Genomic DNA, 24,178 nt, shown 5'->3' with positions numbered 1-24,178 from the left:
CAGGTAGCCAATGAGGAGACAGAGGGGGCTGATTGAGCTGCAGCTTTGTGTGTGAATACACACAGGACAGCGGCTCGAGAGCGGGCCTGTATGGGTGCCCCCATAGCAAACTGCTTGCTGTCGGGGCACCTGGCAGGACGAAGAGGCCAGGAGCATTGGCAGGGTACACAAGAAGAGGAGGATCGGAGCTGCTGTGTGAAAAACACAGCACAGAGCAGGTAAGTATAACATGTATATGTTTTTGTTTTTTTTGTTTTTTTGTTTTTTAAATATTGCCTTTAATATTACTTTAACTCTCCAGCAGATACAGAAAAATAAAATACTTTAAAGTAGACTTGATCTTTGAGTATCTTTTTTCTTTTTATGGAACCTGTAACCTTGTGCATACAGTAGGCATGTGCATGTGACATGTCCAAACGCCTGATGTATATGCTTGTTACAGGTCAGAGACATAGACCGCATTGGGGCATGCAGCTTCAACAACAAGTCCGTAATGATTGCCCCTTAAATTTTATGCTGATAAAGCTCAAATTGTACGTAAGGTTTACATATGGGGGAAAATTCATCTAATGCCCAGGGATTGTAACATCTGCTGAACATCTTTTAGTAACTCAAGCTCTTAGTGAAGTCTCTATTTGGGAATTGTATGCCATTAATCTTTTACGATGTTGCATTTTTAACAGTTTCTATTTCTGTCTACAGGATGCTGTCCAGGTGTTGTTAAAACATTCAGCTGATGTCAATGCCCGTGACAAAAACTGGCAGACCCCCTTGCACATAGCTGCAGCAAACAAAGCTGTGAAGTGTGCAGAAGCACTGGTGCCTCTTCTTAGCAATGTTAATGTATCTGACCGAGCAGGGAGAACAGCATTACACCATGCAGCCTTCAGCGGTCATGTTGAGGTATGATGGGGGCATGTATCCAAAATGATTTATTGCAATGCAAGCCTTAACTACGTTTACACCATTTTGCATTTCTAAGTAAACCCAAAACAGCAGCACGTGGCTTTGAAGCAATTATTTTGTTAGAGCTGGAGACCTCAAGGCTGCAATCGTATTCATGCACAGCAATGTTCTTTAGAGACATCTGCTGTGCAAATTTAGCAGCTCTGCTTGAATGTACTCAAGCTATTCAACTCTTTCCTTCTTGTGACATAGGTTTGCTATAAGTGGCATGTCCCCTGTGGCAATGAATACAATTCAAGAAACCTACTTATGTGCCTCATTTCAAGTCTGTTTCTCTCTCTCTCTCTCTCTCTCTCTCTGCTTCGATAATTATATTGCACACCTGAACTATATGGTAATATAAAGGGTAAAACTTTCAATTGCATTTTTTTTTGTTGTTTGTTTTCACAGTTAAACGTCTTGCCGAAATGATCTTTGTTAATCTTTCTATTTGTAGGAGAGCTTAAACTGGGAACAGTTCTTTTGTTTTAAATGAAAAGGTTTTTTTATTACATGCAATGTTTTGTACTGTATACTGGAATTACTGCGAATCTCTGACCTATATAGAACCTTTGTTTTTGCACATCATAGCTGTAAAAACAGCAGCTCCAGCTAAACACATAAGTACACTGTTGAAAATTATTTTTGGAAAATGTTTACCTGCTAAACTACCTTTTTGTTCAGTCAGCCTTGCAGTGCTTGTATATCTATAGCATAAAAAGGTGACAACTTGTCATGGCTGTTCATTTTGAAGGCTTTCCATCGGCTCTGATTAGAAAAAGTTACACAAAAGATCTCTGTCCTGTAAGGTCATCTAAGTACCTCCCCTTCTAGCATGTGTGCATACAAAGCTTTTCCATGCAATCTGAGAGTTTGTTTGCAGATTTTTTTTTTTTTTCTGGCATGTATAATGATTTATAGAAATAGAACTGAAAATGGTTTCAGTACCCTTTTTTCTTAATCATACAGTACAAGGCACAGGCTCCTCTGTGCTGGGAGCAGGTTTCCTGGATTCTGATTATATTTATAAGATTAAAGACTTTGATTCTTCACATGGAGAAATCCCTTCTCCCCCTGACTACATCATTGGACTGCAGGGATAGGTTTGCAATTTTTAGATCTGTCGTCTTTTTCCTCAGGGAACTGTGCCTAGACGCTTCCACATTGAAGACATGGAACCAGTTTATGATGTTTTTTCTTTAATAATGCAATTAGCTGCAAAGTGCTCTACAAGTCCAGGGCAGTGGTGGCCCGCATGCCAGCAGTTCTAGTCCTTAAAGACTCTCTGCATGGATGAGTGGATATGCCCTTCTGAGAGGAGCTTTTCCACCTAGTGGTCTTTCCTTGGTGTTTGCAAGGTATGCTTGGAAATTATTCCATTTGATGGAGTATGACTCTTTGATAAGTCACTAGATACCTCTCTTTTTTTTTTTTTTTTTTTTTTTAAGAAAGTCATGGGTCGAAAAAGCACTCTTAAGGCTCGTTCACACCTGACTAATTTCCAATTCTTGCCAAACTCCCCTATAGCGTTTGGGAAGCATTTTTAACGCTTCCCAAACGCCCTATGCGTGGTTTAGAGGTGTTTGATAGGCGTTTGCCAAGCGTTAACACAGCACCACAAATACCTATAATGAAGTTTAATGCTATTAACACTACGCAAACGCCTCGCAAACTCCTGCCAAGTGTTTGAGGAGCGTCGCCATAGACTTGTATGGGAGGCTTCAACTCCTCCTGACTCGACATGAGGCGTCAATTTTGCCGCGAGGCTAACGCTTCAGTGTGAACTACACTGTGTGCTGCCATGTGTAGAATTTTCATAGGCATTTGAGGAGCGTTAAAAACGCTTCCCAAACACCTGTATGAGGCCTGCTAACAAAGCTAGTGTGAACTTAGCCTTATCCAGTAAAAAAGATAAAGTGCACGTGCCAAAAACTGCAGCTTCCAAGCTGTGGAAGACTCTTTCTCTGTCCCAGACTTTCACTTCAAACGCCAACTCCTCCACTCAGTTCTGTTGCAGGGCCTGCATGTCCAAGCCAGCCAAGCCCTGGTAATGATGGGGATCCCAAGCTGTTACAAGTGGGGAGACATCTTCTTGGCTGCTTGGGCCGCATGAACACAGAGCATTTCAGATCTGTGGGTCCGGGACGTGGTGTAACCTTTTTACAGCTCAGTGGTGGTGTTCGTCCCATGTTAAATTTGAAGGCTCTCAACACCTTTTTGTGGTCCAAATGTTCCGGATAGAATCCGTAAATATTTTTGCATCTATAGACATCAAGGATGCATATTTACATATCCCCGTTTTTTTTGTTTTTTTTTTCCCCCCGATTTCTCCCCCCCCCCCCCTTCCCCCACATCGGCAGTACCTATATTTTTATGGTGGGAGAAAAGCGCTTCCAGCTTTTGGCTCTTCCCTTTGGCCTATCCTGGGCCCCTCAAGCCTTCACCGAGGTGGCTGCCCCGATCATGGCACTGCTGCGCTTTCAGGGAAGTCCACATTATTTGGTCAACCTTCTGTTGAAGGATTACTCTACCCCTACGTCTGGTGGCCAATGTGCAGCGGATGATAAACTCTTCAGAACATTGGGTGGATTCTCAGCTTTAATATGCACAGGATCCTGCCAATCTCTAGGAGTACCTGGGCGTAGTCCTCAACATAGCTCAAGCCTGGGTATTTTTGCCCTTGGAATGGGTGTTGACTTCCTGAGGCTGAGGCCGTGATGTTTGCCAAGTTTAACTCTAGGCCGCTCTAGTTCAATGTGTTGACTGTGTACTACAAACTGTCTGTCTCTGGAAAAGCCCATGCACCATATACCTCAGGGCCTGGATATCACTGACCAAAGTTCTTTCTCGCATTAACCGGGACAGTGTCGGACTGAGGAAATGTCCTAGGAATGAAAATTGTCCAAGAGACATTGTCTTTTGAAGAAGTGTAGACTTCCCATCAAGTTTTGAACAAATTTCCATTATATTCTCGCTGCAGGTCAACCATTAAATTTTTACGTTTTGAAAATGTATGCTCATGAAAACAGCTATTATATGCATATACAGTATTTACACCAATCAGCTTTGACCACCCACCTAATGCTGAGTAAGTCCCCCTTTTGCCACCAAAACACCCCTATCCCGTCGAGATATGGGCACCACTAGACCTCTGAAGGTATTCTGTGGTATCTGGTACCAAGCAGTCAGCATCAAATCCTTCAAGTCCTGTAAATTTCGAGTTGGGGCCTCCATGGATCTGGAGACATTGGAGGCCAGTTCATCACCTCAAACTCAATATTGTGTTTCTGATATCATTCTTGACCATTTTTGCAGCGTGGCAGGGCACATTATGCTGCTGAAAGAGGTCAATGCCATCAGTGAATACCATATCTGTGAAGGGGTGCATTTGGGCACCAACATGGTTAGGTAGGTGGTATGTATCAAAGTATCATCCACATGGCAGGACCCAAGGTTTCCCAGCAGAACATTTCCCAAAGCATCAGGCTGCCTCTGACGGCTTGCCTCCATCCCGTACTGCATCTGGTATCATCTCTTTCCCAAGTAAGTGACACATATGCACCTGGCCATCCACATAATGTAACAGAAAATGTCATTAGACAAGGCCACTTTCTTTCATTGTTCCATAGTTCAGTTCTGATGCTCACATGCCCATTGTAGGCGCTTTTGGTTGTGGTCAGCATGGGCACCCTGACCAGTCTGCAGCTACACATTCCCACACAAACAATGGTGGCCTTTTTTTTTCACCTTTGAACAAAACTTCAGGCAAACATTATTTACTTGATATCTAATATACCACCCACTTTCAGATGCCATCATACAGAGATTTTCAAAGTTATTAATTTAACCTCTCCGTGGTCATAACGTTATGGCTTATCGGTGTATTCCCACATTGTATTCAACAATTTCTAGTCTACATCTATTAATCTGAATGATCTTGACCTTTTGTAAACCTGTGAAGATCCCCACACATTTACTTACTTGCATTCTGAGACACAAAGACCTCATGTACAAAGGACTTTTTGACCACTCTCCTAGAAGTCTTGCCTTCTGACAGCAGCATTTTGGCAAGAAAAATGCTTGACGCTTGTTAAAGTATATAAAGCGTTTAAGCGCATCAAGCGATTGGGCGTGAATGGCTTCTTCTGCTGAAACGCCGCTGGTCCTGGACACACTGGATTTTTTTTTGCCTTGAAACTCCTCTAAAAGCCTATGTGTGCATTGACACAGGCTAACGTGCAGGGGCATTTAGAGGCAGGAGAAAATGCCAGACGCCCCTGTGAACAGCTGTTAAAAAGTCCAGTGTGCACGAGCCCTTAAGCTGGCCATACATGGATCAAAATTCACTGCTGGTGAATTCAAAATTAATTCAGCAGGGACGGACCAATTTCAGTCCATGTATGGGCACCTTGGTTGTACTAAAGTTGATCTACCAATCTGGTAGATAAATTTCACTCGATCAGCGCTGCTGGCTATAGCGAACAATGCTGATCAATGTTTTCATACTTTGGGAAAGTCTCCTCACTGTCAGAATACAATCGCTCAGAGAGAGGATTCCCCCATCCACCTCAAATTTGTGGATGGGGGAATCTGGTCAGTTTTTTTCTTCAACCTGCTAGCTGAATAAAAAAAAACAACCCATCTATGGTCCGCTTAATTTACTATGCCCTGTCAGTAGGCACTTTTGTGTCACATATTTCAAAGCCTGGCTTTAAACTAAAGGGTACAGAAATCCCTGCATGCAGGCAGTACGGTACTAGGGGATATGTAATCCTCAGAAATGGAAAGAAAATAGCTGCAAAATATGCTGGAAATCCAGGAAGTTGAGAAATGGAATGACCAGCAGACAGGCAGTACTGACAACTGAAAAATAGATTTTTTTTAAGTAAGCTTATATTGGATTGTCAAATATAACTATTGTTTGTACACTGCTAATACAAAAAAAAAATTTAGGGAACATTTTTATTCAGAGTGTAGCATCAAATCAATTAAACTCCTGGGATATTGATCTGGTCAGTTAAGTAGCAGTTTAATCAGTTTCAGCTGCTTTGGTGTTAATGAAATTAACAACAGGTGCACTAGATTGGCAACAATGAGACAACCCCCAAAACAGGAATGGTTTAACAGGTGGAAGCCACTGAAATTTTTTTCCCTACTCATCTTTTCTGATTGTTTTTCACTAGTTTGCATTTGGCTAGGGTCAATGTCACTACTGGTAGCATGAGGCGTTACCTGGACCCTACAGAGGTTGCACAGGCAGTCCCAACTCCTCCAGGGTGGCACATCAATACGTGACATTGCCAGAAGTTTTGCTTTCTCTCCCAGCACAGTCTCAAGAGAATGGAGTAGATTCCAGGAGACAGGTAGTTACTCTAGGAGAGCTGGACAGGGCTGTAGAAGGTCCTTAACCCATCAGCTGGGCCGGTATCTGCTCCTTTGTGCAAGGAGGAACAGGATTAGCACTGCCAGAGACCCATAATGACCTCCAGCAGGCCACTGGTGTCAATGTCTGACCAAACAATCAGAAACAGACTTCATGAGGGTGGCCTGAGGGCCCGACGTCCTTTATTTGGCCCTGTGCTCACTGCCCGGCACCATAGAGCTCAATTGGCATTTACGATTGGATACCAGAATCAGCAGGCCTGCCACTGGCACCCTGTGCTTTACACAGATGAGAGCAGGTTTACCCTGAGCACATGTAACAGATGTGAAAGGGTCTGGAGAAGCCATGGAGAACATTATGCTTACTGTAACATCGTTCAGCATGACCGTTTTGGTGGTGGGCCAGTGATGGTCTGGGGAGCCATATCCATATGGATATGGAAAGACGCACAGACCTCTACAGTCTAGACAATGGCATCCTGATTGCCATTCGGTTTGGGGGTAAAATTCTTGGAGCCATTTTCAGACCCTGGTGCAGTGCATCCTGGGTTCCTCCTGGTGCTCGACAATGCCCGGCCTCATGTGGCGAGAGTATGCAGGCAGTTCCTGGAGAATGAAGGAATTGATACCTTTAAATGGCCCCCATGCTCGCCTGACCTAAATCCAATAGAACACCTCTGGGATATCCTGTTTTGGTCCATCCAATGCCACCAGGTTGTATGTCAGACTGTCCAGGAGCTCAGTGATGCCCTGAAAAAAGACAAAAGTCCATCACTATTTGAACCACTGATGTATTTCTACATGGTGATCATATTCCCCCCCCCCCCTTAATCTCCTCTTCTCAAGAGAGAATAAATTCAGTTCCTCTAATCTTTCCTCATAGCTGAGCTCCTCCATGCCTCTTATCAGTTTGGTTGCCCTTCTCTGTACTTTCTCCAGTTCCCTAATGTTCTTTTTGTGAATTGGTGCCTAAAATTGCACTGCATATTCCAGATGAGGTCTTACTAATGATTTGTAGCGGGGTAATATGATATCTCTCTCTCTGGAGTCTATACCTCTTTTAATACAAGTGAGGATTTTTCTCGCTACAGAAACCGCAGCTTGGCATTGCATGCCATTATTAAGCTTGTGATCTACCAGAACTCCCAGATCCTTCTCCACCATTGACTCCCCCAGTTGTACTCCCCCCTAGTATGTATGATGCATGCATATTCTTAGCCCCCAAGTGCATAACCTTACATTTATCAACATTAAACCTCATTTGCCACATAGTTGCCCAATTAAACGGTGCATTGAGATCGGCTTGTAAATTGGAGACATCCTGTAAGGACAACCTGGGAGAAAATATCCCAGGACACTGTCATCTCAATAGGAGCATGCCCTGACGTTGTCAGTCATGCATACAAGCATGTGGGGGCCATAAAAACTACTGAGCACCATTTTGAGCAGTGTATTATTACAATGCTGATGTTCTAAACGTTGTAATAATTAATGAATAATAAAAGTGTGACCATAGAAATTTAACACAGCTATCCAGCCACTAATGGGCAGGCATTTTTAATTTTTATTTTATATTTTAAGTTGGCCTATGTGAATGAGAACATTTACCAAATGTAATATAGGTATTATCCCTGTTTGACTGTATAAGGAGAATACACTTTAAAGAATAAGTTTACCTTTTTTAACATGTCACACCCGTATTCAGGGGTGTAACATGTTACTGTTGCAGCAGCCCTCCACACCCACTGTCAACATTTTTAAAAAGAATTCAGAGTTCTTTGAATGGGTGAACTACATGTAGCACCAGCCACTTGTAGTTCTCAATGAACTACCAGGACACTGAGTGCTCTAGGTAGTTCATTGATGCTTCCTGTCACTGTGTAACTGCCTGTCCATACAAGGTACATACAGACAGCTTATAATGACAGTCTGCAGGAGCCTCACTGATAGCTGGTGCAATGGTTTGCAGGCTCCTAGTAAAACAAAATGCATGTCTTTTTGTACCTGCAAAAAGATGTGCATTTATTTATTTATTTATTTACAAAGTTGAACTCCTTTTAAAGGCTTTAACAAAGCTTGCTGAAACCTTCACAAATGCTTTGAAAAAGTTTTCTGAAAGGTTGGTGCTTATACTGCTGTTATACAAGCTGAAGCCTATTTGTGGTAGACCTTAGATGGTGGTCACTGGACAAAGTCATCATTGAAGGATTTCCCCTCTATGCCTGTTTAGCGACCGCTCAAAATTTAGAATTTCATTTGCGTCCCTCTACCAGTGATGGTAGTCACCAGGATAAATAGATTAAATCTACCCATCATGGATCGAGATAGTAAAAACCTGAAAGTCTTTTTGCAAAGTGTGTTGGGCTGCCTTTTAAATAAATGGCATTACATTGCACCAGTAAATTTAGTGCTTATGTTTTGGGTTGGCTTTACATATAGTTGGGCATGTTTTACGAAGTATGTATATGTGGCTGTGTTGAGAAATGTTTTTTCAATATTGCTGTTGTAAAGTGTAGAGTAACTTGATAAATTTTGTTGTATGTATACAATGACAATAAAGTATTCTCTTTTTTTTTTTTTTATTAGATAAACATATTTAAGATTTCATTTTTATTTCAGATGGTCAGTTTACTTTTGTCACGAGGTGCCAACATTAATGCATTTGATAAGAAAGACAGGCGAGCGATACATTGGGCAGCATACATGGGTATGATTATCTATACCCTATTATCTTTATGCTGATTGCAGTTTCCTAAGTTTTTGTGTAGTGTTCTAGCACAACAGAAAAAAAAAACTTACGGAGACACATTTCTTTTATTTGTCAGGTCATATTGAAGTTGTTAAATTGCTTGTGACTCATGGAGCAGAAGTAATGTGCAAAGACAAGAAATCGTACACACCACTCCATGCCGCAGCCTCAAGTGGGATGATCAGTGTTGTCAAGTATCTTTTGGATCTAGGAGTTGATGTAAGTGAAAGGCAAGAAGTGTTTCCACACCTTTTCAATGGAGAGAAGAAAATATTAGTTTTCTGAAATGTTGCATGTATATTGGTAGAATCCATAAAAACAATTTTATGCATTAAGAGTGTTCATACAATCTTTAGGAATGGTTTCATAAAGAAAATGGGAACACTACATCCAGCTGAGTGATCATTTTGCTTCTCTGTCAGAAAGCATCTCCAAGGCTGTTAAAGCATTTGGTGTGGCAGTGCTGGCTTTGGCAACCCATTGCTTTTAAGGGTTTCCCAAGGCTATTGGAACACTCAGAGCTGCCTTTTCATTAGCCTTGAAGCTGTTTTTGACAGTACATCTTAGTTATACAGAGGAGACTTCTGCCATACCATAATAAGATCAGCTGGTTTAGATTCCCAGTACTTTAGGAAAGTGCAAAACTGATCCTTTTCTATTGTCATATTACACCTTAAGCTTTTGTATTATTACTATTAGGGCAGCATAGTGGCTAGGGCAGCACAGTGGCTAAATGGTTAGCATTTATGCCTGGCAGTACTAGGTTCGCTGGTTCGAATCCCAACCCCAGCACCACCTCCCTGGAATTTGCATGTTCTCCCTGTGACTGCGTGGGTTTCCTCCGGGTACTCCGGTTTCCTCTCACACTCCAAAGACATGCTGGTAGGTTAATTGGCGCCTGTCTAAATTGGCTCTAGTATGAATGTGAGTTAGGGACTTTAGATTGTACGCTCCTTGAGAGTTAGGGACTGACGTGACTGTACAATATATGTATGTAAAGTGCTGCGTAAATTGACAGCGCTATATAAGTACCTGAAATAAATAAATTACCTTTACTACCTTGGACTGTACTTGATTAGAAGAGTATTGAATCTTCTATGTTTTTTTGTGATAGTCACTGGTAAAGTGCAATAGGTTAAATTCGCTATGGGAGGTCAGTTATTACGTATGTTCTTTACAGAAACTGCTGATATTTTTTCTCATGTAAAGATAACAAAATTAAAATGCTGAATTTTCTCATTTACAAAATACTGACCAGATCAGGAATCTGGTTGTTTTAGAAAAATTGTTTCACTTAAGCTCTAGTTTTCACAAGACTCGTTGTGTCTTGGCTCTAAATAGTGGCTCTCTGTTTAGTGTAATATGTCTTGCCAGGATATACTTGCAAAGGAGGGGGAATTTTATGGCTATTTCGCTCACAGAAGTTGTGTGAGCCAATGTTGCCTCTTATTTACATTCAGGTATTAATAATAGTAGACTTTTAAATAGTGTATACCAGGGCTGGTTTATTGAAATAAATATTTCTAAACATTGTACTTTAAAGACAATATTGGACTTTAGTGCACTTTAAATTTCTTTCTCCTGTTTTTCCCTCTTCAGATGAATGAATCAAATGCGTATGGAAACACACCTCTTCATGTGGCCTGCTACAATGGTCAAGATGTGGTTGTGAATGAACTCCTAGATTGTGGTGCTAATGTGAACCAAGTCAATGAACGGGGTTTTTCTCCTCTCCACTTTGCTGCTGCTTCAACACATGGAGCGTTGTGTCTGGAGCTTTTGGTCTGTAATGGTGCAGATGTAAATATTAAGGTAAAAAAATTTTCTGGTGTAAAAAAAAAAACAAAAAACTGCTGCCCTGCATACTGTTGATTACATCATTGTTTTAAGAAAGTAGTAAAGCCCAGGATTCTAGACTGCTAAACTGGAATCTTCCTTGGAAACTCTGGTGGACTTTAAAGTAACAAAGCAAAACTACAATTTATCAGAGCATAACAAACCAAAAGCACTGTTTTAGTTCATTTTTGATATTCAAAGCAAATTCAACCATCCATCCATATTTCCCATACTTTGTTTTACTGGGAAATCACTTAGAAAAATACCCCCTAGCATTTCTGGCAATGGTCATCTTGAATAAAGGCAGACAATTCATGTAGCAATTACTTTCTGCTCTTAGCTCAGACATAAAAGCAAGCGAGTGTGCTAAGCTGAGAAAACACCTCCTCCCCTCTTGAGGACTTCTGGATGTATGACATCATTTGCCTAGGCATGGAAACTAGGAAGTAACAAAAGAAATGTAAAAAAAAAAACTGTTGAAACAAGTTAATATGATATACTTTCCTATCTATTTGCTGATGCTAGCAGAATAAGGATTCAAAATAGTCAATGTAGATTGAGAAGGTGCCGTTTCCCTTTAATGGCCCTGTGATGTATTTATAATGAAATATTTACTGTGTTTTTTTGTTTTGCCTCTTTGTACTGTCCCCTGTAAGCCCCCAAACCTCTTCATTCCCTCCTCATTCCGTTGAAATTGAACAGTGCATGTTAGTTGCAGCCATATGCACTGCTCTATGCACTCTTCAAATCCTGTAGTCTCTATTCCATCCTAAGCAAGCGAAAATGGGTAAGTTCTTACATACAGTGGGACCATGGAGAAAGAACATAATGAGCCTCTAACTGGAGGTCAGATCACACAACCCAAAAAACTGAATTTGGAGGATGCTGGGAAGACTTTTTAGATTGATATAGACATATATAGATTTTATATTTATATATTTTTTTTTTTTTAAACTAGAAGTTTGTGTCACTTTAAAAGTATTACACTGTACAAAGGTGCCTTGCCACTGATGCATTGATTTCCCATCTGTTTGCATTTGCATAAAAGCTAGGCTGGGAATGATTTTTACTTAAGTTCAGTAACCCATAGCAGTCATTCACAGTTCCATCTTCCAGTAGTGACCTTGTTAAAAGATTACTTGTATTAAAAGTTACTGCCCTTTTATGTGCAATTGATGGCCTTTGCGTGGGCATGTCTTGTTGCTCCTGTTTGTTTTTTTTTTTTAATGTTTATAAACTAATAAAAATAATTGAAATACAAAAGTTACTGCACAGTACTATTTGTAGTTGCAAATAAAGACCTCTGTGTCTGAAGACATATGGATCTGTTCTATATTGTCAGATAATATTTAGCTTTTCCCTCGTTGCTGACTTTATAGTGTCTTTGTCTTCAAATTGTGTTTGCAGCTGATATGCCATAATGGATCTACTACCATTTGTTTTTTTTTCTGCAGGCTTCAATTACGCCTGTGCTGAATCCTTTTGTCAGTGATATCTGCTCCACTAGCACTGAGTGTACTACATCAAGTCAAAGATGTGGTTTCTTGTGGGGTTCAATCCTAAGTGCATTTTATAAAAGACCAAAATTAAGTCAAAGCTGACCTACTTTTCATGCACTGCATGGATGACTTGACTTGAAAATGCATTTGGGAAGTGTGTTAAACATACAGCACATTTATTATGGTTGAACAAGCTTACTTGATATTCTGAAAATACTTAGGAGTTTGTCATTTTGCTTGACATGAGAAAGGCTGCTGTGCATCTGAGGAGTAGTGTCTTATTTTCGGTGTTAAAAAGCTTAGCTTTATAGGTATTAAGCAGTCTGTAGTTTGTGATGCAGCTGTCAATTACAGTAGGTTTTTGCAATGTTAATTCCTATAAAAGTGGGATACAGTAGGTACAGAAAATGATTGCATCCTGGCTTTTTATTATTTTTTTTCTTCTCTCTCACTTTTCTGCTTCAGAAGACACTAAAATAGCATTTTGTTAGGGCTGGGGTAAACTTGTCACAAACTGAGGTAATGATGAAAATATGCATAAGCTAAGGTTACCTTTAGTGAAAACTACATGTCAACCTTGTAAAAGTTTTGATTTTGCTGGGCTTCCATTTGGAGACCAGTATAGAGGCTGAGGAGAGCAGACAGTTTATTATTTCTAATAAAATTAAAGTGGTTCGAAAGTCAAGACTTTTATTACCTTAAAGCGGAAATTCACCCAAAAGGGGAAGTTTTGCTTGTCTGCATCCTCCCTCCTTCCACTGCCACATTTGTCACTTTATGGGGGGGACTGGTTTTGAAAGGTACCTGCTTCCACTTGCGGTCAGATGCACCACGGTGATGTGAACCAGAAGTTTGGCCCCCACCGTTCCCTGCAGCCTTGTGGGACACTTCACAGGTCCCTGAAGACTGACCCATCCACAAAGGGCAGCGTGGAGTAGGAAACTGGCTGTGAACCCTCAGGGCTTCACTTCCAGTTTCCCTTACTTAAGATGCTGGCTCCTGCACTCAAAGCTGAAGAATCCACTTGGGTGAGGACATCACTGGATCCTTGGACAGGTAAGCGTCCTTATATTAAAAATCAGCAGCTACAAATACTGCAGCCCGGAGCCTCACTTTAATGCATTCCCTGCATTAAGATAACAAAATTTACCAGTTGTATGGATGCCTTCAATAAATACTTACCTGAGTCCTCGATCCAGTGCTGTGCCCATCTACAGCGGCACTCTCCCCTCTCACAGGACACAGAGACGGCAGCAGGAGCCATTGGCAATGGACTCTTGATATGCAACTTTCTCTCGATATTACTTCTGCCTATTTATTTTACCATACACATTTGATCAGTTGCTAGTGGGAAAACATGTGTTAGTGGATTTTGAAAAAACTGTATTGTTAACAATACTCTTAACACCGCAAACCGCCATCTGTATTGATCCTATGGGCAGTATAAACTGAGCCAAATTTATTTAAATGCCCATATTACATAAACTATTATTGAGCAACTTGCATGCAGTCTTTTTGTCAGAATTCTTTTTATATGGTCCAGTGAATTCCAGTAACGTGCTGAAATGCAGAAACTGATGCATATACACATGTATACAGTGTGGATATTTTAGAGTTGTTAAACTTTGTGACAATATGCAGCTTTTTTTTTTTCTTATCAGAATTTCATTTTTTGTAGAGTAAAGATGGGAAGACTCCTCTTCACATGACTGCCATCCATGGTCGCTTTTCCAGGTCCCAAATAATTATCCAGAATGGTAATTCATTTAGTTTTGAGCCTGTTTTGTTTAACCCCTTCCCACCGAAGGGTAAAACAAATGTTAATGTCTAAGCACAATTTTGCTACTTTGACGTGTTAGTTAAACCGTACATATCATCACAACTGCTTTGTGCATCCAGGTGGTTTATACCTTGTTTTGTTTTTGTTTTTTTCTTTTTAAATTAAAAAAAAAAAAAAACTGGCCCAAAATCGTAAAAATCTGTTTAAAATTTAGCTGTATATTTCTTGCTACTACCATAACCTACCACCAAAGAACAATCCAGATACATTCTCCTGCTCCTAGCGGTCTCAGCGATGCCACATATGTGCTTGTTAGCTGTTGTATGTACTCGTAGTACAGCCCAGAAACAATAGTGCGCATTTTGCTTTTTCTTTTTATCCTACCTAAAACACACTGACACTAATACTAATTGAAAACAATTAAAAACAAAATTACTGATATTGACCTTTGACCCCAACACTAACCCTGGCACTGACACAGATCAAACCTTGATCTAGGTTTTTTTTTTTTTTTTTTTTTGTTTTGTTTTTTCATTTCTTTTCCTCTCTGCAAGAAGAGAGAGACCATGTATCTCTCTCCTCCATTCAACGAAAAAGAAAAGATGGATGCCAACTTCAAATCGACTGATCATTGTGATAGCCAGTCAGAGGCTATCACAGCATTCAGGGTACCCAGGATCGGGAGATCCGGGTCCCATACGTTAGTACGGAACCCGGGGCTCCCAGTGAGCTTGGTCTCTGTGCTGGGAGTGCACCGTGCTGCGCACTCCCAGCACGTAGACAAATTGTGGCCCCATGTTAAAAAGCCCAGTCCAGTGGGGCCACATATATGCCTATGTTTGTCAGGAAGAGGTGAAATGACCTTTGGAGTTTTACTGTTAGCATGGAGCCAGAATTTTATGAAAAGTGCTAACTCCAATACTACTACTGATTTTGTAACTGACATAGCATTAAAGGAAAAATTAAGTGGTTACAATTTTTTTGTGTTCCGTAATGTTTTTATTAAGGTATCAATGTACATTTACAACAGCCTATTAAGTATGTTATACTGAAACAGGAGAAAACGAGTAATTTCCAATTGTAACAAGACCACCATTCCTTGATGGTTGAAATCTCAGTTCAAAAATAAACCTCAGGGTAAATAGGTTATTAGAACAAGAGCATCAAGAGGTCATCGTGTTAACCAGAAGTACTGTAGTAGGAGATGACCCTCACATGAGGGGGGTGAATGGAACGTGGGAGGTCTGTAGTTTCAGTGGTTACATTTTTATTTTTTTATTTTTTTTACTGCATACTAAAGAAGTAAATTTATGGTATGTGACACACGTGGATTTGATAATGACACTTTCAATTAATTTCACCCCTGTAAAGCTGAAATACCACAGATTATGGAGCCTTATATTTAACTATTTAAAATTTTGTTTTTAAGTTTTATGGATTTGCCATTTTTATGTTTATATCAGCACTCAGTTGTGGTGTGACATAAATGATTCAGCTTTACATGTCCCATATAATCTGTAAATGAGGATAGGAATTCTTTGAAAGATCAGACATTTCAAGATAAATGACTGAGGGCGTTTCCTTATTTTTCATTGGTCTATACAATCCTTACCAGTGCACTATAAAGATAATCTCACAAAACATGCACTAATAATCTTGTTTACTGATCTTCCATCTAGCAAGTTACTTCATGAATATGAGTGCTGAATCATGTTAAATCCTCTCCAATTGATTTAAGTAAAATGCTGTTTTATGTGTAATGAGCTAATGGAGTGTAATTTTTTTTTTTTCTTATGTTTTTGTTTATTCTCAGGGATAAAACAAAATGTACTTTTTCAAAAATATAAGAATTATTGATGATTATTAAAGGTGTAAAAAGCATGTTATACTTACTATGTGCAATGGTTTTGCACAGAGTTGCCCCGATGCTCCCCTTCTTAGGTTCCTCGTTGGCTCTCCTGGCTCCTCCCTCCTGCTGAGTGCCTCCAGGGCAAGTCGCTTGCTCTGGGGGCACTCATGCTTGCTCGCTCCTGAGACCTGCTCAGTGTGTGTATAAGACCCCGCCCCTGCTCCCACCTTACTGGCTGCCAATGGCTCCCACTGCTGTGTCTGAGCCAATGAGGAGAAAGAGACCCGGGAGAGCAGCTGCTCTCGTGCATAGCGCTGGATCGCGATCAAGTTTAGGCTATGTGTTGAGGGGGCTGCGGGGGAGATTGTACCGAAGATTTTTTAACCTTCATGCATAGAATGCACAAAGGTAAAAAAAAACTTCTGCCTTTTAGAGTCCCTTTAAGGGTTCATTTTCACGCGTTTGGTGCGCTATATTAAGCTGCTGTACCAAAATCCACTTTTTTTTTTTTTATATAGAACTAAATAGCTAAAGTTCAAATTTACACTGAGCCCCGGTTCACAGTAATGCATTGTGGCAAACTCAGCAATTCCTTTGCGTTTCCCACACCACATAGTAATCGCACTGTGTTCACGCAATGTGCTGCGGGTGTGAGTTAAAAATGAACGACATCCTAAAAGCAGGTCACAAAACGCAGTGCATTTGCCTGAACCAGCTCGCATCTGTATAAACACCCATGCAATCCAATTGCAATGTGGACAAAATAGCTGCTTGCACCTTTTTCGTGCGGATGCGGTGTGATTTGAGCCATTCAAAATGAATCACGTGTGGCATGCAGTGTGAACCTACACTAACACAAGTCATTGATGCTCCAGTCTCACCATCTTTCTATGACTAGTCTGTTCTAATGGCATTGTGCATAATTTCAGCGAGACTACAGTAATCTACTTCCGTTGTATTTTTTTGTGACACCAGTGTCATGGGTGCACATTGTGTTATTTTTGTGTAAACAAAAGCAAATGTATCCCAAAACCATAAATTTCCCTTTAAGCAGTGTTTTTCTTGAAGCATAAATCATCCGCTTTCTACAGTATATGGGTAAACACCCACCAGCCCACCTACACACACTCGCACTGCTTGTGAACAGAGCATCTAAAGCAATGTTTCCTTCATGATTTCCTGCATACCTCCTTATGTGTATATTCAATTTCTTCCCTATGTCTTTTGGTAAAATCGGGCATATGTATATGTTTGACAAAGTAATAAGAAGACCAATACTCCTAAAGTATACCTGTCATGAGGTTAGTAAAGGAGCTGCCATTTCCTACCACCTTATTAAAAGGGACTGCTCAGCACAAGATGATTATGGAGGCTCACACTGAACATTCCTTCTGAAAATTGTACATGCCTAGCTGTCATGCTAACGCTCTTGTGCCAGTGCATTAAAGTGTAAGTTGAAGTACAATAACAAGAGCTACCATCCCACTCCCTTCTCGTCTCAGCATCAAAGTTGCTCAAATTTTTACACTTGCACGTTTTTTGTTTTCCCCAGCTTTCAACATATCGACCTCAGGGACAACATGCTTGCTGCCTAATATATCCCACCCACTTTCAGATCCCGTTGTCACAAGATAATCAGTGTCATGTACTTCACCTGTCAGTGGTTGTAAAGTTACTGCTGATCGGTGTATATACATTATAAATGCTTTATATATATATATATATATATATATATATATATATATATATATATATATATATATATATATTATATATTTTTTTTTTTTTTTATTCAGTGGCTTAGGGTGGGAGTGGAAACTCCTGATGAAGATGGGGGGTGGCGGCTTGGGTGGAGCATTGACATAGTCCTGTGCACAATGCATGCAAAAATGCACTGTGAGGAGCTGAGCAGAAGTCGGAGAAACAGCAGTACACTTATCTTCACAGTAATTAGCTGTGCAGGGGGATGTGTCAAAAGAAATATGAGCAGTGGAGTACAGGCAGGCTGTGCTCCCAAGTAGAATGCAAAGAATAAAACTGATCACACTGGGATGTGCTTTCATACCCGGTGTATTCAGTTTGAAATAGGAAAGCAGGGGAACTGGCAGGATCACCAGTTATTTCACACAAGTAAAGCAATGCAAAGAGAACAGGATAATTTTTAATACAAGTACAATGTAACACAGAAGCATATCAGAAATATTAAATTGTGGGCTAATACACTAAGTGTATTTCATGTTGCCGTCTGAATATAGACCATTTGTTGGTGTGTGATTTGATCGTCCTGGTCTGTAACTGAATTACTGTCTTGCCCTGCTTGTCTGTAGCCATCCATATTCTCTCATAACACATGATGGAAGCTCTGTTTGTTTTGGGGAGCAGAGGGTTGGGTTTATTTTTTTTATTTTTTTTTAGACCTGTTCAGTTAAAACCGCTAAGAAGCAGTAGGCACACAGGAGTGTTGACTCCTACAAGTATGTGATTGCACATAATTTATTATTCTCCACAGAAAAGATTCCTTAAACTAAATGCACAGCAGTAAAATCAGTCTGTAGATGCAGTAAAGCATGCTTGTTATATTCATTATGGAACCTAAGGGGGTTATTCCTCTAAATTGTGTAAAAAGGCTGTTTGATCCTGTCTTCTCTGATCTTTCCCCTCTTCTACTGTCCCCAATCCATCTGCTGATAGTATAGAGCTCTAGGAGTTGCTCTGCACATGCTCAGTTTAGTGTGTATTTCAAGAGGTCCCCCCCCTTGGAAGGTGCATGCAATTGTCAAAGGGCCAATCAGTGCTGTCCAAACAGAGGGTCAGGGATTATGGAGCCTCATAGGACAGTCAGAGCAGAATAAAAACTCCTCCTACAAGTTTTAACCAGTGCTCAGCTGGATACTGATCACACGACTGCTATATACTGCTGATGAGAAAGCATTTAGAAGTTTAGATTTACTACAATAATTGCATTTACGTGTTGTGTAAATACTGATATAATGAATGCAGGGTCTTGGGTTTAGTAACACTTTAAATTGCACAGGGTTTATGTTCTGTGGTCAGTTTACTTACAAACCATGATTAGCAGAGTTATTTATGATACTATTTGCAGAGACAAACCAAAATGTTTGAGTTATTTGCGAGCATCTCTGCTTGTGTCGGGTATGGTGAGCTTCTCTGGGGAACATTAGAAGTAGCTGAAAAGTTTTAAGCTAATTGGCCAATTCCTGAGATTTATTTAGTATTTTCATTGATTTTTTTTTTTTTAAGGCAGACAGAAGTATCTTATTTACACTTGCAACAAACATTACTTGATGCATGCCATTTATTATTTTTCCAACCACAGGAGCAGAGATAGACTGTGAAGATAAGAATGGAAACACACCATTGCACATAGCAGCTAGATATGGCCATGAGCTCCTCATTAACACTTTAATTACCAGTGGTGCAGATACAGCAAAGTAAGTGGTAGATACTTCAGTAAGTATTCTTGTTGTATGTTCCTTTGTCACAGCGCTGAAAAGTCACCATACTCAAATGAATGAATTTTCAGAAATTGGTTCATGTTAAAAAAAAAGTTATGTAGATAAATATATAACATTTTAGGGAAAATGAGAATGGAAAATATTTTAAGTGCACTTTAAAGTAGAGCTTTAAAAAGCTTTTTTTGGATAGAGTAAGGGAGAGTTATGAACCCCTCTCTCATAGCTAAAACATGAAGTAAGAGGAAATCTTCTTTCCTCAGAATGTACCAAACTTTTGATTTGGCCACTCCTAATGTTGCTGCTATCTCTCTGATGGATTTGTTTAGTTTTTGAAACCTTACAATGGTCTGTTTCACTTGCATGGACAGCTCCTTTGAACGTATGATGAAGGTTCAGAGCAATAGATTCCAAATGCAAATACCACACTTAGAATGGACTTCAGACCTTTTACCTGCTTAATTGATGAAGAAACAACGGAGTAGCCCACACCTGGCCATGAAACAGCTTTTGCTTCAATTGTCCAATTACTTTTGGTCTCTCGAAAAAGGGGGGATGGCTACTCTTAAGAGCAGTAATTCCTAAACCCTTCTTCTAATTTTGATGTACATATCCTCAAATTAAATCTGTGAGAGTATGCATTTTCAGCCCATATCCATTATATAACTATAGCTTGAATATGTTTTGGTAAATAGCTGAAAAAAAACCTAAAATTGTGCTTGTGTCCAAATATTAACGGACCTAACTGTATTTCAGTTTTTTTTAGGTTACTTAATTTTTTAGACCCGGCCCAGCAATTTTATTAAACCTAAAGGTTTTCTGTCTTTATTATATTTTGCTTAACCCTTTTGTACCCCTGAGGGTACATTGATGTTTGGATACCTAGGCCAGGTTTAGCAGCATCAGTGCATATCTTTAATTTCCACCCAGGTCAATTCTGGCATTTTTCTCCTACATGTAAAAATCATGTAATTGCTAAAAAAAAAAAAAGTACTCCGGATCCCCAACAATTTTTTATTTTTACACTGTTCATTTTTTTTAATCACTTTTATTCCTATTATTTCATTATTTCAGGTACTTATATAGCGCCATCAATTATGCAGCGCTTTACACATATACAGTTGCAAGAAAAAGTATGTGAACCCCTTGGGATTACGTGGAGTTTTGCATGAATTGGGCATAAAATGTGCTCCGAACGTCATCTAAGTCACAACAATAGAAGAACACAGTCTGCTGAACATAATACTACACAAACATTAGATGTTGCCATGGTTTAATTGCACATACCATGTAAACATTCACAGTGCAGGGAGGAAAAAGTATGTGAGGCCCTAACTTAATGACTTCTCCCAGAGCTAATTGGAGCCAGGAGTGAGCCAACCTTGACTCCAATCAGTGTGTTGATATTGGATGTGTTGCTGACAGCTGTCCTGCCCTTAAAAAACACACACCTGTTTTGGGTTTACTGGTTTCAAGAAGCACTGTCTGATGTGAACCATGCCTCACAGAAAAGAGCTCTCAGAAGACCTACGATCAAGAATTGTTGACTTGCATGAAGCTGGAAAGGGTTACAAAAGTATCTCCAAAAGCCTTGATGTTCATGTGTCCACGGTAAGACAGACTGTCTACAAATGGAGAAAGCTTAGCACTGTTGCTACTCTCCCTAGGCGTGGTCGTCCTGTAAAAATGACTGCAAGAGCACAGCGCAGAATGCTGCATGAGGTAAAGAAGAATCCCAGAGTGTCAGCTAAAGACCTACAGAAATCTCTGGCACATGCTAACATTTTTGTTGACACATCTACAATAAGGAAAACATTAAACAAGAATGGAGTACATGGGAGGACACCACGGAGGAAGCCATTGCTGTCCAAAAAGAATATTGCAGCACGTTTGAAGTTTGCAAAAGAGCACCTGGATGTTCCACAGCACTACTGGCAAAATATACTGTGGACAGATGAAACCAAGATTGAGTTGTTTGGGAAGAACACACAACACTATGTGTGGAGAAAAAAAGGCACAGCACACCAACATCAAAACCTCATCCCCACTGTGAAACATGGCGGAGGGAGCATCATGGTTTGGGGCTGCTTTGCTGCCTCAGGGCCTAGACCAGTGATGGCGAACCTTTTTGAGCCCGAGTGCCCAAACTGCAACCCAAAACCAACTTATTTCTTTCAAAGTGCCAACACTGCAATGAAACCTGAATATCGAGCTTTTGGTTTAGAAAAAACAACTCGTACAGTAGTGCAAACTAATTAACAGTACAGGGATGACCAGAGACTGCGGACAGTACAGGGATGACCAGAGACTGCGGACACAGTACAGGGATGACCAGAGACTGCGGACACAGTACAGGGATGACCAGAGACTGCGGACACAGTACAGGGATGACCAGAGACTGCGGACACAGTACAGGGATGACCAGAGACTGCGGACACAGTACAGGGATGACCAGAGACTGCGGACACAGTACAGGGATGACCAGAGACTGCGGACAGTACAGGGATGACCAGAGACTGCGGACACAGTACAGGGATGACCAGAGACTGCGGACACCGTACAGGGATGACCAGAGACTGCGGACACAGTACAGGAGATGACCAGAGACTGCGGACACAGTACAGGAGATGACCAGAGACTGCGGACACAGTACAGGAGATGACCAGAGACTGCGGACACAGTACAGGAGATGACCAGAGACTGCGGACACAGTACAGGAGATGACCAGAGACTGCGGACACAGTACAGGAGATGACCAGAGACTGCGGACACAGTACAGGAGATGACCAGAGACTGCGGACACAGTACAGGAGATGACCAGAGACTGCGGACACAGTACAGGAGATGACCAGAGACTGCGGACACAGTACAGGAGATGACCAGAGACTGCGGACACAGTACAGGAGATGACCAGAGACTGCGGACACAGTACAGGGATGACCAGAGACTGCGGACAGCACAGGAGATGACCAGAGACTGCGGACAGCACAGGAGATGACCAGAGACTGCGGACAGCACAGGGATGACCAGAGACTGCGGACAGCACAGGGATGACCAGAGACTGCGGACAGCACAGGGATGACCAGAGACTGCGGACAGCACAGGGATGACTGCTGACCTTTGGGGAGGGAGGGGGAGCGGGTACCTGAATTTGACAGGTACCCGCTCTTACTTCCGGAGAGTTTTTTTTTTTATCTTACCTGTTCCTTTATCCAGCCGCGCGTTGTCTTCCCGGCTTCTGTAGTGTGGGCGGACAGCCGGATGCCCAGTGCGCATGCGCGAGAAGCGCTGCGCTTTGTGATTGGTCCGGCGGCTTCTGGGATCTGTCATGTGTCCCAGGTACTGCCTTACCATTCACAAAGAGCAGTGCTTCTTGTGCATGCGCACTTGGGACCCGGCTGTCACGCACACTACAGCCGGGAAGACAGCGCGCCGCTGGATTCTCCTGGCGTGCCCACAGATAAGGCTCGGCGTGCCGGCTGTGGCACGCGTGCCACGGGTTCGCCATCACTGGCCTAGACGAATTGTTGTCATTGATGGGAAAATGAATTCCAGAGTTTATCAAGACATTTTGCAGGAAAACGTACGACCATCTGTCTGCCAACTGAAGCTCCGCAGAGGATGGGTGATGCAACAGGACAATGACCCAAAGCATACAAGTAATTCAACAAAACAATGGCTGCAACAGCACAGAATACGCCTTCTGGAGTGGCCCAGTCAGAGTCCTGACCTCAACCCGATTGAAATGCTGTGGCATGACCTTAAGAGAGTGATTCACACCAGACATCCCAAGAATATTGCTACACTGAAACAGTTTTGTGAAGAGGAGTGGTCCAAAATTACTCCAGATTGTTGTGCAGGTCTGATCTGCAACTACAGGAAACGTTTGGTTGAGGTTATTGCTTCCAAAGGAGGGTCAACCAGTTATTAAGTCCAAAGGTTCACATACTTTTTCCTCCCTGCACTGTGAATGTTTACATGTTATGTGCAATGAAACCATGGCAACATCTAATGTTTGTGTAGTATTATGTTCAGCAGACTGTGTTCTTCTATTGTTGTGACTTAGATGATGTTCAGAGCACATTTTATGCTCAATTCATGCAAAACTCCACGTAATCCCAAGGGGTTCACATACTTTTTCTTGCAACTGTATATTGTACATTCACATCAGTCCCTAACCCTCAAGGGGTGTACAATCTAAGGTCCCTAACTCACATTCATACATACACATACTAGGGACAATTTAGACAGAATCCAATTAACCTGCCAGCATGTCTTTTGGAGTGTGGGAGGAAACCGGAGTACCCCGGGGAGACCCACGCAGGCACAGGGAGAACATGCAAACTCCAGGCAGGTGGTGCCGTTGCTGGGATTTGAACCAACGACCTTAGTGCTGCCAGGCACTAGTACAAGAAATATAAACATCTTTTGTAATAGGATTAAGGCATGACAGGTCCTCTTTATGGAGAGATGTGGGGTTTATAAGACCCCACATCTATCCTCTATGCTGGAAAGCATGATATTAACAAAGAAAAAGCTTTTTAGCAAAAAAAGGGCAGTATTTACATCTGCCAGTGATGTCACGTCTGGCCTCCCAGGTTCATAGAGATGGCTTGGGACCATCTGGTCCACAGCCAGCTCTATGGTAAATCGGCACCATCAGCG

The 24,178-nt window shown here is 41.2% G+C and overlaps 1 protein-coding gene across 4 annotated transcripts in view; it reads left to right on the top strand.

Moving 5' to 3' along the window:
• Positions 1–24,178, top strand: part of ANKRD28 (ankyrin repeat domain 28) — a 194,974-nt gene that overhangs the window by 108,344 nt on the left and 62,452 nt on the right. For all 4 annotated transcript variants that reach the window (XM_089659998.1, XM_089659996.1, XM_089659995.1 and 1 more), the window contains exons 5-10: positions 703–903; positions 8,947–9,034; positions 9,153–9,295; positions 10,676–10,888; positions 14,090–14,168; positions 19,378–19,492. In XM_089659998.1, the coding sequence (XP_089516124.1) occupies positions 703–903; positions 8,947–9,034; positions 9,153–9,295; positions 10,676–10,888; positions 14,090–14,168; positions 19,378–19,492 (839 nt within the window). The remainder of the gene's footprint in view (positions 1–702; positions 904–8,946; positions 9,035–9,152; positions 9,296–10,675; positions 10,889–14,089; positions 14,169–19,377; positions 19,493–24,178) is intronic.

This window comes from Staurois parvus, unplaced genomic scaffold, assembly GCF_062004578.1.
Source record: "Staurois parvus isolate SC_StPar_1 unplaced genomic scaffold, SC_StPar_1.0 ptg001194l, whole genome shotgun sequence".
NCBI lineage: Eukaryota > Metazoa > Chordata > Amphibia > Anura > Ranidae > Staurois > Staurois parvus.
This window is presented reverse-complemented; position numbering and strand designations above follow the sequence as displayed.